This window comes from Stegodyphus dumicola, chromosome 4 (assembly GCF_044657685.1).
Source record: "Stegodyphus dumicola isolate Sdum_Otavi_A_Nest chromosome 4, ASM4465768v1".
Classification (NCBI taxonomy): domain Eukaryota; kingdom Metazoa; phylum Arthropoda; class Arachnida; order Araneae; family Eresidae; genus Stegodyphus; species Stegodyphus dumicola.
Window position 1 is genome coordinate 130758553 of NC_140771.1, and position 16124 is coordinate 130774676.

Here is a 16124-nt window from a genome sequence, read left to right on the forward strand (position 1 = left end):
CAAACAGACGCCAGCGTTATCAGTTCACGTCTGTCAACACTTACAAAGCCCTTAAGGAATCTCGAGAGAGGGAAAATTTGGGGATGAGAGGGATAATTTGGGCATCGCGCTATTTCCCTCTCGGGTCTTCTGGATTCTCTTTTCTTTCTAGATCGCTTGAATATAGTTTCGCCTTTAAATAATATTATACCTCACCGATTTTTTCTCATACTGTTCTTTGCTATCTGTTAAATGTCCATATGTAAGGGATGGTTTATTCTTCACCGCCTTAAATGAATTTTTAGAACTATGAGCTTATATAAATAACAGTGTACCTCATTGTGTTACATTAACATTATTTAACTAGTAATAAATTATGATAGTAAAATAATGGCACAGCTTTAGTATAGCCCACCTGGAATTTTAAACAAAAATATATCACCAAGAGCGGCGATAAATGATATGATCTGGTTACCCATACTATTCGCCAAACGCAATGTAAACAAGAGGATGGAATTACGGTTACAGCTAATTTAGTAGTCAGTTACATTTATTCAATTTCAATACAAATTACCGACATATCCGTTTACTCAAAGTTTAATGCACGTGGCCTGTATTCTTACTTTTCCGGTATAGATTTCTCTTAAAATTTGTCTCACGCTGCGTTGCAGGAGGAAATACAACATTTTAAATTAGAATTCTACTAAAATTAATATCTATATACATAATTCGTAACACTGTTATTGGCGATTGTTTAACTCTCAGATACCGTGAATACTATTTTGTATATATATTTTTGGCTACTTGAGGGGATATTTTTGCGTTTAGTTATTGCTTGCTCTAAAACTGCTGTTAGTGATGTTGTAATTAAATATCAGGAGATTATAAAGGAAAATTTAAGGTGGGAGTTTTCAAACAAGCGTAAAATTTTGGGGACAGATATTTTATGTATGAATTAACAATAGAGTATGAACTTTTTAGAGGATTTTTGACAGATTGTCGATTATTGAAGGATAACGTTTTCTGTGAAAAATGTAAGATACCATGCTGATTAGTTAGTCAGAAAAAGTCATCGAATGGTAGTATTGCAAGAAATGTACGGCTGAGAAATCAATTAGGCTAAGATCTTGATTCGCCTGTAGTAAGCTCAATTTTTCTAGAAACTTTTTTTTTTTTCCAACGCGAATCAATGGAGTTGCTTATGCGCGAATTTCTGCAATTCTCCGATTTCTTTTAAGTGAAAGAAGATTTCTTAGTATATGAACAATGCAGAGTTTATTCAATTTCTGATTTTTAAGTAAAAAGAGATCGCTATATATATGGGCAAAGCCAATGCAGTGCGCAATGCCGAGGTTGTGCACGTGCCTAGTTTGTGCAATTCTAGGATGTTTTTTAAGTGAAAATAGATCGATGTGTACATGGGCAGAGACAATGTAGTGCGCAATGCCGAGGTTGTGCGCGATGCCTAGTTTGTGCAATTCTAGGATTTTTTTTAAGTGGAAATAGATCGATGTGTACATGGGCAGAGCCAATGTAGTGCCGAGGTTGCGCGCGGTGCCTAGTTTGCGCAATTCTAGGTTGTTTTTGAAGTGAAAATAGATCGATGTGTACATGGGCAAAGCCAATGTAGTGCACAATGCCGAGGTTGTGCGCGGTGCCTAGTTTGTGCAGTTCTAGGATGTTTTTTAAGTGAAAATAGATCGATGTGTACATGGGCAGAGCCAATGTAGTGCGCAATGCCGAGGTTGTGCGCGGTGCCTAGTTTGCACAATTCTAGGATGTTTTTTAATTGAAAATAGATCGATGTGTACATGGGCAAAGCCAATGTAGTGCGCAATGCCGAGGTTGTGCGCGGTGCCTAGTTTGTGCAATTCTACGATGTTTTTTAAGTGAAAATAGATCGATGTGTACATGGGCAAAGCCAATGTAGTGCACAATGCCGAGGTTGTGCGCGATGCCTAGTTTGTGCAATTCTAGGATGTTTTTTTAAGTGAAAATCGATCGATGTGTACATGGGCAAAGCCAATGTAGTGCACAATGCCGAGGTTGTGCGCGGTGCCTAGTTTGTGCAATTCTAGGATGTTTTTTTAAGTGAAAATCGATCGATGTGTACATGGGCAAAGCCAATGTAGTGCGCAATGCCGAGGTTGTGCAATTCTCTGATATTTTTAAGGTGGAAATAGATGGATGTGTACATGGACACCGAGCTTTGATGTTTTTCGGGCGAATACGGATCGTCGTTTACAAAGGAAAATGAGATAATGTGTGATGACGAGCTGTAATGTAATGTATTTTATATGCAATGTTTAACATATCGTTTGTGTATTTTAAATTTGTATTGTTGTTTTAATTGTGGATTATATTTAAGACATCATTTTTCATTTAAATTGTATTTTAATGTTTTGGTTTTGATATGTTTATAATGCTTTCCGACTTACGATATATATCGATAGCCCGACGATCTACTCAACAGTAGCAAAACTGTAAACTTTGACCCTATAAGTAACTTTTACCTCATTATTATAATACGTAGTGTTTGCAATCGTAATCGCACTTGATAATATGAGTTCTTTGATAATACAGTGTCTCACAAAAGCGATGGGACACTTGTGCTTTACAAAAGGAAACTGTAATAAAATAAATTAAAAAAACATGTAAAAATTTTTTGTGGGTGTGTTTCATACTTAAATTTAGTAACAATTATTACATCACATACATTTTCTCAAAATATTAATTTAATAAAAATACAATTGTTTAGAACGGAGCAAAAAATGGTTCACATAAGTGATGGGACACCATTAGATACTACTACGTACTATGCAACAAAAATCGTCTGAAGTAAGCAATAAAAATATTTTTTGGGGTTTGTATTTTTACTCTAAGCAATTGGCAATAATTTATCGCAATCGTCTGCAGTATTTCTCTCCAGTTTGTTTTGGAATTTTTGTGTTTTTTATCTCTGTGCAGCCATGAATGCTGAACGAAAAGAAACTTTGCCTGAAATTCGAAAATTAGTTATTAAGTTGCATATTGAACGTGGAAATTCTATTAGAGAAACTGCTGAAACCGTTAACCTGAGTCATTCAACAGGTTTTAATATCATTAAACGATATAAAAAGAATCATATGATTCAGGATAAAGAAGACCTGGCCGACCATCAAAGCTATCCAATGGACTAAAGCGAATTATTGTTCGAAATATTAAAAAAAATCCAAGAATGAGTGCTCCCAAAGTTGCTGCTGATTTACAAGCATTATATGGAGTAATTGTTAATCCTGAGACTATTGGAAGAGTAATTTGATTTGCTGGATATCACGGTAGAGCAGCCGGGAAAAAATTCTTCGTGAGTGGAAAGAATAGAAACCTCAGACTGGCTTTCGCAAAATCCAACATAAATAAGAATTCTGATTACTGGAATGAAGTTATATTTGCTGATGAGAGTAAATTTAATATACTCGTATTTGATTCTGACGGTAAAATCTTGGTGTGGAGAAAACCCAGGAAAGACAATTAATTAAAATCGGTGCTTCAAGAAGAATAGGGTAAAATCACTCCAGAAATCGCAAAAAAATTAGTCGAATCCATCCCAAGAAGATTCAATCATGTTTTAAAAGTAAAAGGAAATCCAAAATATTAAAACCTTTTATAAAGTAAAATTTTTGGATAAATATTTGAGGAAAAGTAAGTGTCCCATCACTTATGTGAGCCATTTTTTGCTCTGTTCTAAACAATTGTATTTTTATTAAATTGATATTTTAATATTTTGAGAAAATATATATTATGTAATAATTGTTACTAAATTTAAGTATGAAACACACCCACAAAAAATTTTTACATGTTTCTTTTAATTTATTTTACTACAGTTTCCTTTTGTAAAGCACAAGTGTCCCATCACTTTTGTGAGATACTGTATGTGTGTGTGTATGTGAAGCATTGCTTAGTGTTCCTAATTTGTAGCATTTATTTTCTTATAATATTTTCTTTCATTGCGAGAAATTAAATTTTTTATTTATTTATGTGTAGCATTCTAGTATGCCTGCCTACAGAGAATATAATGTGATTTAGAAATTTAAGAACCTGTTTTTCATTAATGTGAAGTTTAAAATTTTTAGAAAATAATGAAAATTGTCTACTTACTGGTATATAATGGGTTATGTTGTTACGTAGCAAAATGTTAATTTGTAAATATGATAAAATTGATATGTTCCAGAGTATTAATTAAAAAAAAACTTTTTTTTTTATTTGTATAAATGCTAAAGCTTAAAAATCTTTGAAAATATGGAACCTGTATGAAATACAAGTATGAGAGACTGCGACGTTCTTTATCGTTGTAATAACTGGTAGAATTCGCTTACTGTATCATGATTATTTTAAATATAAACAATTTATTATACTTATTTTCAGTTACGCCTAAGCTCAGAAATGTAAATTTAAAGAATTTGATGTTAATTTAGAATAATAAACAATTCATTATTTTTTTTTTAAAGAGAAAATACAAATTACACGTAGCATGTAGAGCTACTAGAGATACAGGCTGACTCGTCAGCCATTTTGAATCTAAGCTTTAGGGTTGCAATTTAGGTGTGGAGCGGCAACTTTGGCTCTTTAGCGCTGTCCGCTAAAATTTAACATTCTAGAGAATCCGAATTTCAGCTTTTTTCTGCACTCCTATAAAGATGTGTGGCTTTTTCCCCTTCTTTTGTCTGCAGTTCAGATTCTTTCTCGTATTTTTTTTTTTAAATTGCCAAATTTCTCGTATGATTCAAGTTATTTTAAAAGTTTCTAAAACATTTTCACATATCATATTTCAAATTTGTATTTTTAGTTAAAAATGCTTTCTTTTTGAATTCCTTTATTGAATTTTCAATTTTTTCTTTTAAATACACGCATAATGTTATTTATCTCAAAATGTATTTTTTGACAAGAGCTTTCCCTCAACCACATTCTTAATATGGTTGAGGGAAATCCCTCAACCTCCATTAATTTAGGATAAGGTTTAATCTTTAATTTTTGTTTTTTATTTTTAATATGTTATTTGAATTTTGCTCACATGGAATCAAACGTCTATTACTGTAGCAAATTTGTTAAAAATGTTATTTTGTGTGTGTTTCCAGAAAAAGCTGCTAAACACTTTATGATTTTAAATACTGATTCAAGATATACACCTTTAAATTATAATGCTTTTAGAATGAAGTGCAGAATGCTATAAAAATTACTTCAATGCTCAGATGACTGTGAGATTCATAGATTTAATAGAGTAAAAAATTCCATTATTATAATTTTTTTTCTTTATTTAGCTATAAACAATATTAAAATAATACACACACAAATAAATAAAAATAAAAATAATACCTTTACATACAGAATTTACAGATACTATTTACTTATAAGTTTATTTGTTGTTGATGGTTACTTTTTATTATACTTGGAAAAATTATACTTACATACATATGCTCTTAATATTACACGTATCTGAATATTTAAATGATAATTCCATAACATAATAAGATTCAATCTATATCACAGCAAAGACAATACTTAAATCACAGTTCTTTTTATTAATTAATTTGCATAAGTAAAAACATAAAAATATTATTTAGCTTCAAATCTATAAAATAAGTCCTCTAGTAACAAACATATGACAAACACATATAGTGAAAATAAAGATAAATAAATAAAAATGTTTTGCTTTTTGGTCTAATGTAGTGCAATTCAGTCTATTATATTCAAATTCTATTAAAACATACTGCAGTAATTGAATTTTTTCCATTATACATCAAACAGCTTTATATAGAATGTAATTCTCATTTATATGCGGAGATGTTTGAATAAATGCAAAAAACCATCTGAATAAATTTTAGCCAACACTATTCAGATAGTATTCTTGTTTTCAAGGTATATCATTTTTATTTTGTTCTTTTTCCATTAAAGGAGCTAACCTAAGACCACAAAGGTTCGATAATATTCAGGTCTGGTGACTGTGGTGGCCAGGGGAGATGGGACAACTCATCCTCGTGCTCAGAAAACCAGTCCTGGACAATGTGAGCTGTGTGAACAGGGGCTTTGTCGTCTTGGAAGACACCATCACCATCGGGGAACAAAGTTTGTACCATGGGATGAACTTGATTGGCCAAAATATTCACATAAGTCTTGGCAGTCGTGCCCTGACACAGTTCATTTGGGGCTAGCAGAGAACCACGATATGGCTGCCCAAACCATAACAGAACCTCCACCATGTTTCACTCTTGGCAACAAACAGTCTGTATTATAGGCTTGAGATGGCATTCTCCAGACATAAACTCGGCTAGAAGTGGGAAACAATGTGAAAGAAGACTCGTCAGACCATATTACTCGCTTCCACTGCTCTATAGTCCAGGCTTTATGACTTAAACACCACCTTTTCCTGTTACAGGCATTAGCGTCACTGATGAGTGGCTTCTCAAATGCAGCACGGCCAGCAATTCCCTGTTTATGAAGCTCCCTTCTAATTGTTTTGGTACTCACAGGGTTCGGTAACACAACATTCATTTCAGCAGTAACTTTTGCAGCTGTGGTCTTCTTATTTTTCATCACAATTGCCCTTAATGATCGTCTGTCACGATCACTCAGGACACACTTTCGTCCGCCCTGTGATTTAGCAGATGATGTTTTTCCGCTTTTCAAATATGCGGAATAAATCTTCGATACAGTACCTCTTGAAACACTAAACACCTCGGCTACCTTGCTTACCGAAGCACCTACCATACGTGCTCCAACAATTTGCCCACGTTCGAAGTCTGTTAACTCTGACATAATGCAGTGACAACCTCACATAACAGTACTCCGACAACAACTGAACTGTTTAGCACATTTACGAAGTTGTATAGGTGGCGTCAGTAGTCAAAAATGCCAGCGCCACCTACATTTCATTAAAATCAATCTTTCTTTTCAAACATGCATTTCACAAGGTGTTTCCATATTTTTGTCTATCCACTGTATCTCATTATAAATATAGCTTAAACATGTTTTATGTGCATACCCAAAGGGGATAGGAAGTAAGCCTTGATTCAAAATCTGTTTTAAAGCAATAAGTAAATAAATAAAATACACTGGTTCTATTAGAATGTCAAAAAATACTGTTATGTATTCTATAAACAAATCCAAATTATCACATCATACTATATAACCCTGGTACAAAAGAAGAAATGTCTGATTAGGAACATACTCTATTTATTTGGTAAAAAAGAAGAGTAAAACATATGCAACATCCCATTATGAAAAATCCTGCAAGCCATTACAATACTATAAGACATTGATTAGTAAGGTAAACATCAGTTGATCATTCTTTCACAACAGCAATAAATGTTTCATTTAAAATTCCTAATAACATGCCAAAACAGATTCACAATTGATGCCTCATTTAAGGTCACACAAAAGTAAATCCGATTTAGCTGACTATGAGATCTTCTATTGTAGAGGACTTTCTAAGGAGAACTGGCTTGTATTCACATTACACATGGGGAAAAACCACAAAAAAACCAACCATGCAGCCAGCCTGTTCGGAAATAGAACAGAAGATGGAACTCCCAGCATTCAGTAACTTTAACCATTCAGCTGTTGGTGGGCCTAATTATTATTCGAAGAGACAAACAGCAATTTTTCAGTGACAACTACTCTACTTTTTTACAGACAGAACTGAACAGCAAAAACTTCTTAAACTCTTGATTAGATTCTAGTTTACTTTCTTCCTTTTAAAAGCAGGAGATGCAAAACTTTGCCGCTGCTGCCTTTTATTTTGAAGAAGCTTCTTGAGACCAATTCCATGAGCAGTCAAATAATATTTTATTATCTTTGTTTTGATATTGCAACAGGAGGGAATATTTACCTCACCTGCTTTCTTACAAATCATATTAACAAATTCCACATCCATAGTTACATTTCCATGTATTATTTCGTCTCGAAAATTTTGAATGATTTTTTCACACAGAAGGCACAATTTAAAAATTTCTGGAGAAGGACATTTAAGCCCACCTAAATTTGCAAAATTAATTATGTACTGCTTATTTTCATCAATGGAAGGAGTATTTTGCTCACAAACTAAGAGAAACTGTCAGCATGAATTACAAGCATTTTTCAAAACAGAATTTATTGCAGCTCCTGCAACATAACAGACGTTATTTTCCTCACTAAAGGTGAGATTCTGTAGAGATACATCAGAAACTTCTGGTATGGTAACAGGCTCTAAAGCTTTTTTCTCCTTCAGAAATTCAAATTCATCTTTCGCATAGTTTAATAAGTAAATATCTGAATCAGTAGCATAACTGGAGTTCTTAATGTCAGATATAAACTGAGATAAACAGATAAGCTTTAATGCTTTCACAGCTTGCAAAGCACTTGGCCTCAAACCAGCTTTTCTGCGTATCTGAGAAAATACATTTTCTAGAGCATCTTGTGTCAATCTGCTCGTCAAAATAAACTGAAAATCATTCAGAAAACATGCCTCTGCTAACTGTATGGCTGATAAAGTAGAAAGAATCAAACCAGTATGTAATGGTTTCCACCCTTTACCAATTTCTATAAGCTGTATAACATTAATAAATTCAAAAAGTAACTCAATTTTTTTGCTTTTATTTGTCACAGAAATTGAGTTCTTTCTACATCTAGAGGATAGCATTTGAAACCACTGACATATAAATCTTATCCACCATGCTGTTGTAAGAGCATTAGGGCTTATCTCTTTTAAAGCTACTGCCTTCTCCAATCCCACAGCTGTTTTAATTGGAAAAAACCTCACAGCAGAAGCAACATTCATTTTATCACAATGTGAGGGGAAGAGGTCTTCTTTGCTGAGATGATGCAAGTTCTCAAACCACAATTTTGGTTTGTTTCAGTAATCCAGATATCTTTTATAAATCCTGCAGATACATGCAAAGTAACCAAATTTTCTTTATTGCAAACATAACTGGGCAGTTTTATACTATGATTAAGAGTTGCAGACCAGAGATTTTTTAAAAGATGTGGCACATCTGCAAATACATAAATAATTTTGCCCTTAATTTCAGTAGTGAAATTATTTGTTTGGCTTCGAGAAACAGATATTCCCAAAGAATTCCACAGGCTTCTATTTACTGCTGCCATATCGCTAACAATACCAACAACATTAAATCCAACAGAATTGACAGCTTTGATAACATTGACAACAAGTTGTTTGAGCTGGCATCCTGTTACATGTCCAGTTATCTCATGGGCAACCACTTGCTTCCATTTCAGCTTCAAACCTCTTAGTAAAATAACTAAATAGTGATTTCCTGCACCCTTTTGATTTCCTAATGTACATTTACCAATAAATTTACGTTTTGAAATATCAAAATCAGGATTGCCAGAAATCTCCATTTCATCCAATGATAAAATACAGTCTTTATCACTAGCATTCATTTTTTCTCCTTTAATTTTCAAAGGTTCAATCATCTCACTGATGACTCCAAAATTCATTTCAAGACCTTGAAGTCTTTTATTTAAAGTGCTGTATGAAGGCACGGAAAACCTATTCTGTGCAAGTAATTATAACCATGCTTGCCCAAGGCAAATCTAACTTTGAGGCCTTTTATTATTCCCTCATTAGACCATTTTGCAATGCTTCTACGAGGAATTTTCAACATTGCTATTTGTTCATCTGAAAGAAATGTTTTCACTCCTTTCAGCAATTCCTCATGCTGTACTTGAAGGTCATGAAGTTGAATTTCAGTGCTATGCCATTTTTTTAAAACATTAATTTCATTTTTTTTGGTTGCTGTAAGTTCTTTCAGTAATATTTTGTTCGGGCATTGCAGAAGCGAGATCAATTCAGTCTGCTGTTTTATAAAATTCCTTAAAAGAACATCCTGGAATAAAGAAAAAATCTATATGAATAATCATCAAAGAAGGGGGGGGGAACACAACAAACAAACAAAAAAGATCTGAAAGGTTTCAGATTTTAAATTACACCCAAAGGGGCCTTTTTTTAACATTTTGTGTTTTACCTTTATTTATTAAATATCAAGTTTTTCACACTTAAACTATAAAATTCAGTTCAACAGCAATATTGCAAGATAATTTTAAAATGAACATATCTTCAGAATTCCCGATTCATTGTCTCACACGCTGGAGATAAAAGTGTCTTTTCTGTACAACATTGCCATTGCTCGCTTTGAAATCCTCAAGTTTGTTAATCAAAAATTCGTTAAAGTTTTACAACATATAAAATATATATTAAAACAAATTCCGAATTTCAAATTCGGTCTTCCAGATGTCCATATTCACAGTAGAATTAAGTCATTCAAAATTTGATGGCTCTAGGTACCGTTGTTTTATCAGAATGCAAAAAACATACATGCATTTATGCAGATTCTTCACTATATAATTTCTTTAAATATAGTACAGGGTGATAATATTTGGTGGCAACAATTAGAAAAGTGATGCAGCCGTTTATAGTGTTTCAATACAAAACGAAAACAATAGTCCTTCAGGGACAAAGCCCCTTTGGATTAAATGTCAAACTTAAACAGATAATAAATCCACAAAATAAAAATGCAAGTTCCAGGTCTCTTTTCCTATACTGTGGTGGGTTTTTAAATTTGACTCTATTGTTTTCAGCATTTTCTAGATTATTTTTGTTTTATTTTCTAATATTTAAAATTTATTTCACTTAAAAATAGATTTTTAAAATTTATTTCCAGCTTTTCAAGGGATCGATTATCTCCATAATCATGAGCAATTTAATAACACAAATTATCAACTTATATCACAGCCTTCACAAATGCTGATGAAATTAATTAAAATTAATTACAATTTGGTTGCAAGATGAATCTAAAGGTTGTTTTTGCAAACAAAACTGAAATTTACATAGAGAATTTGCAACTATTGATGAAATTAATTACATTCCTTTTACCAAAAAATTACTTTATAGAACATTTTAAATGCATATAAGGAAGTAATTTAATTATACATTGGTTATCAACTTACATCAGAGCCTTCACAAATAGATGGTATTTCATTGCAAAATGAGGCTAAAGGCTGTTCTTGCAAACAAACCTGAAATGTACACAAAGAATTTGTAAATGCTGATGAAATTAATTACATTCCTTTTACCCCCCCAAAAAAGTTAATAGAAACGTTTTCTATAAGCAAGCAATTTAATAATACACTAATTATCTTACATGAGATCCTTCACAAATAGATGGCATTTTATCACAAGATGAAGTTGAAGCTTGTTCTTGCAAACAAACCTGAAATATATATATAAGAAATTTAGAAATACAGATAATATAAACTACATTCATTTTAAGAAATAATTATTTTACATAACATTTTATAATTCATAAATAGATAATAAATTGTTAACACTCAAAATTCAAAAATAATTCCATAGCACAACAGCCAGATATAGTACAGCTGTTTAGCAACCATAAGACAATTTCATATTTCAGAAATCGTATAAAAATTCATTAATATATGTAAAACATATGACATTTAATAGCTGCTCAAATGAAAACATAGAATAGATTCTTTACTAGCAGCTGTTATTTAATCAGAAGGTAATGCTAAATGTTGTTGCAAACACACCTGAGATGTACTGTAATGTACACATTTGCAACCACTGGTGAAATGAAATAAAGTGCATGATTATGAAGATGGAAACATTTAAAAAAACATAGTACAGTTTACGAATAGATGTTAAAAAACTATTAAAATTTTTTAGAAGTGCAAAATGGCAATTTACATCAGATACTTCAGCAGCAAAATTTATTTCTCCAAAATATGAAGCTGAAGGTTGTGGCAAATGAACCTAAAAGAAATTATAATATATGAAATATGTGGAAGTGAAAGAAATTATAAACTCTGATCGGATAAAAATAAATACAAATAATCATTACCATTTTCAAAGTAACTCAACTTATAAAAAAGCATAAATACATTGGACTGTTCATAGCATTCATATTTCTTAAACATAAGTAAATATTACGTTAATATATTTTTTAATTTTAGAAAAAGTTTATAATACTAAATATTTAATAACTGTTCAAATGAAGACTTACAACAGATGGTTCAGCAACAGAAATCGCTTCAGTTGATAAAGGTAAACCGTGCAGCAAGCCACCCTGAAGATGCAAAAATTATGAAACACATATAAGTAAGGATACCTGAAAATGCTGATAAATAAAATATACTTAATGTAATTTTAATAATAAATAATATAAATAATCCTAATAAGTTTTGTAAATCTTTAAACAAAAAATAACAACATTCAGACAAGACATATAAGACATTAAAATATACATTTAAATCAATGTATTATAACTATATTATTGTATTACTCAAGATTAAAGTTATTAATTTCAATATTATTTCTTTTACTTACTCCATACATATTTCTCTCTATTTATCTGGAATTTAAAATTAAGCAAAAAAGCAACTTTAGTTTAATACAAATTTTGATTTAAACTCTTTTGACTTTGAAGGCAATCAGATACCGGTTTCTTTCTTTTAGGAGCAAATTTGAAGAAACCAGACCCATGTATGACCGTCCTCGAAAAACTACAAAAACTTTATCCAAAAACTACATCAAATTGAGGTTTTATGCTTAATTTTCAATATATGATTATAATAACAAAGTACATACTTAATTATATATATAACAACAGCAAAATTTTAATTTTTTAATCTAATCTTAGGGACTGTAATTACAGCTTTATCACATAATGCCTTAATTTCAATATTTTGATTCTTTTATAAAGCAATTTAGTCCATTTGTAATAAAAACATATTTTTTTATGAAAAACCATAAAAATAAAAAACACATTACAAAAATTGGATGTAACTGAACGGTGCTTTGGTAAACCAATGCCTTTTAGATGCTGTGGGGTCAACAGTTGTGGGGGATTAGGCACAGTGAAAAGAGTTGGCACAGCATTGGGCTTGAGTTTTTTACGCCCATCTTGCCTAGAGCATTCAAATTGATTTTCTTCAAATGTACCTGCATATTTAACAAAAGCATGCATGAAATTTAACATTAAAATCAAAAGCACTAGTATTAAATTACAGTTACATATATTATAATAATTTAAGAATGTAATTTTCTGATAAATTAAAATTTTTTTATGAAAATAGAACGAAATTTTTAAAAAGTAATCATGTTTGTAAAACTACTTAAAACATATTTCCTGCTTACACACTAAAAATAAATTTAAAGTACCTATAGTTAAAAATACAACATTAAGATTTACTACTACAATAAAGGATAATAATGGGATCAAAACGATTCATCGAATATTTAAATTAATATTTAACTTCTTAAAAATGTCTAAAAATACAGAATATATTTATCTTACTATAAAGAAAAAACAAAATCATTTATTATTTGGATCATACCATCCAGTTTTTAACATTGGCGCCAACTATCCGATTTGGCGACAATACATCAGAATCAAAACATAGAATGCTACTTTAAATTACCAATCGTACAGTAAAATTAAAGAAAAGAAAAAGGCACATCACATTTCTAACTGAGCACAAAGTTTACATGAAATGTATGATACAAATTTTACAAACGGTATAAACTTTTCACGATAACAAAAGAAACAACGATATTTTACTGCACAAACACATACACATTCCGCAGTTGATTTTGTACTTATAAAATCAGTTGATCGTCAATAAGTGACAGTTAAATGAAAATACATATTTTAAAGTACCAAGAAGAGTAATTTTTCTAACATTCTATGGAAAAATACGAAGCTGAACTTACCTCACAAAGATACGCTCCTGGGCCCGGGATCCATTGATCTCGACGAGAATTAACTATCCATTTTCTTCGTCTTTCTTCATTTCTAGGGAAACGAAACATCCTAAAGTTATTTTTAGACTGATTCGAACAATTTGGTGCAGCACAACCACCCATTTTTCTGAAAATTAGGTCGAAATCGATCCACAAATATGTCAAGAAATCAGTGCTAATCCAATAGCGAATACCAACAAGTTAGCTTCAAAATGGATGATGATTCAGCTCCCCTTTATAGTAGCCTTAGTAGCATGGAGAATACATTGTGACGTCACACCAAATTATTTATTAAAGGTGAAATAGCTAAAGGTTTCCGGTATTGTTTTTAAAATTACATCCTTTTAGCCTTAATCATTTTTATTAATCATTTCTTAATATTTCTTTCTCTTAAAACCGTGTATAATAGTCATAAACTTATTTCTATTATCCACGATTTCTGGTGAAATCAAGATGGCTACCATTTTTTTAAACACAGAGTTTCGTCGAAAATCTGGATGGCAACCATTTTTCAAAACAACGTATTTCATGTGCTTTGGCGCCAAACCAAATTCGCCAAACTTTGAAGGTGGGCTATACTAAAGCTGTTCCAAAATAATTAATCTTGTAATAAATTATGATAGTTAAATTAATAAATACTGTTTAATTTGTGTTTTTAATACATATACTCAGTAATTTACACACACACACATATATATATATATTTGGTGTGTGCGGTTGTGGTCTTGTATTGTATATGGTTCTATGTTGTTAGTCTGCTGCTGCTTTTTGAAAAATGTATGAAAATGTTGAGAATGAAAGTAGCATAAGTTACTTTGGTTAAATTAATATATACTTTTGTTTGATGACATCTCAGGATACAAGCGTACATATTACTTTATATTCCATGCTAAATACCTTGATACGAAGCATTTTAACACCGTCAATATTTGTTTTTTCCCCAGTAACACATCTATTCACCATTACCAAACACACTCACTACACAAACACACCTGTGAGACACTATTTATTGTAAATGAAGACAGTTTCTTCTCCTTTTAACTACACTCATGGACACAATCGTATTTTAGGATATTTTCTACTTCCTTTCCTTTTCTTTCTATAGGCCCTTTTTTATTTTTTTTAATTTTTTTTTTTTTTTTTCCCTCTATTATTTTTGGGCCATTTATTTTAAATTTTATTTTGTCCCATCTTTTCTTCCTGGCCTTTTGAACTCGTACAAGATGTACGAAGTTCCTTTTTACTCTCCTCAAATACGAAATTGCCCCTCTTTCTATATACCTTTCCTTCGCACTTATGCTTGATTTTTCGCCCATCGGTGCAGAAAGACTTAGCGGGTGCAAAATAAGACATCTGTCTACCTACTTTGTCTGTCTGTCTGTCAGTGTTTCATTTCACACGTTCACGGAATATCACGGAGTCCTTATACTCCGTGCACACGTTTAAAGAATGACAGACTTTGCGGATTTGATTTTGCGGAATTTAGATACTCTGAAAGGTTATCGTGAAAGTAATTCCTTATCTGCGAATGAAGGCAACATTGTTGACATTATAAAAATTATTCGCGAAAACTTCCTGAGTTTTCATTTAAAAGACCAAGAAAGAGGTTGTTTTATATTAATGGAATATTATTTGATTCCAGTAGTATTTTTATTTCTTCGCTGTTAATCTAAGATGAAGATAGCATTTGTTGACTGAAGTATCAAGATTTATGTGACACTATTCGTAATAAAGGATATACATGTTAACAGCAAGAATTGGCCTAATGTATGTAAGCATGAGAGACACATTTCAAAGCTCTGGGAATATTTTTCAGAAAGGAACATATTAGCCTTTCAAAATTTATCTTGTAAATTTTACATGCATTATGTCAGTTTTTACTGTTGAGTTTCATTCTTTTTAATCAATGAATATTCTTTCACCTTCTTCAGTGGGCAGTACAAAATAGTTTTTACATTAAAATGCCATCTTTTTATTAGGAACTGGTTTATTTTGCAAATTCTTTCTTCTGAAATGTATCTGATGTTTGTCCAAGTGAGGGTTTTCTGCGGAACACTAGATTGTACTATTTTAGGCTAAAGTGCAGAATTGCCCACTTATTTGTTTGGTGCTTTTTACATGAGTAAGAACAATTGGATTTTTGTCAATTTTCTTTGACTTTTTAAGTGAAAATAGGTCAATGTGTACATGGATAAAGTAAAGGGAGTGCACAATGCCATTTCTGTACAATTCTGGGATTTTTTTTAAGTAAAAATAGGTCGATGTGTACATGGATACTGAGTATGTGCAATTCTTAAAAACGTGCCAAGCAGTGGCCGATTTTGCACTTTCCTCCTTTTTTTTATGTTGGTGT

General features: G+C 31.6%; 1 protein-coding gene and 1 long non-coding RNA gene across 4 annotated transcripts in view; both read left to right on the forward strand.

Annotated features, from left to right (window-relative positions):
- Positions 1–2487: 2487 nt before the first annotated feature.
- On the forward strand, positions 2488–6917 carry LOC146997691 (uncharacterized). The gene is made up of 2 exons (XR_015040775.1): positions 2488–3660; positions 5911–6917. It is a non-coding gene; the product is annotated as an uncharacterized LOC146997691 (long non-coding RNA).
- Positions 6918–15093: 8176 nt separating this feature from the next.
- The window catches only part of LOC118204935 (DNA-dependent protein kinase catalytic subunit-like), a 601004-nt gene continuing 599973 nt past the window's right edge, over positions 15094–16124 (forward strand). Inside the window, exon 1 of one of the 3 annotated variants that reach the window (XM_085815460.1) lies at positions 15094–15377. In XM_085815460.1, coding sequence (XP_085671586.1) covers positions 15221–15377 — 157 coding nt within the window. In that variant the 5' untranslated portion in view covers positions 15094–15220. The remainder of the gene's footprint in view (positions 15378–16124) is intronic. The other 2 variants (XM_085815459.1, XM_085815458.1) reach the window with 2 other exon arrangements.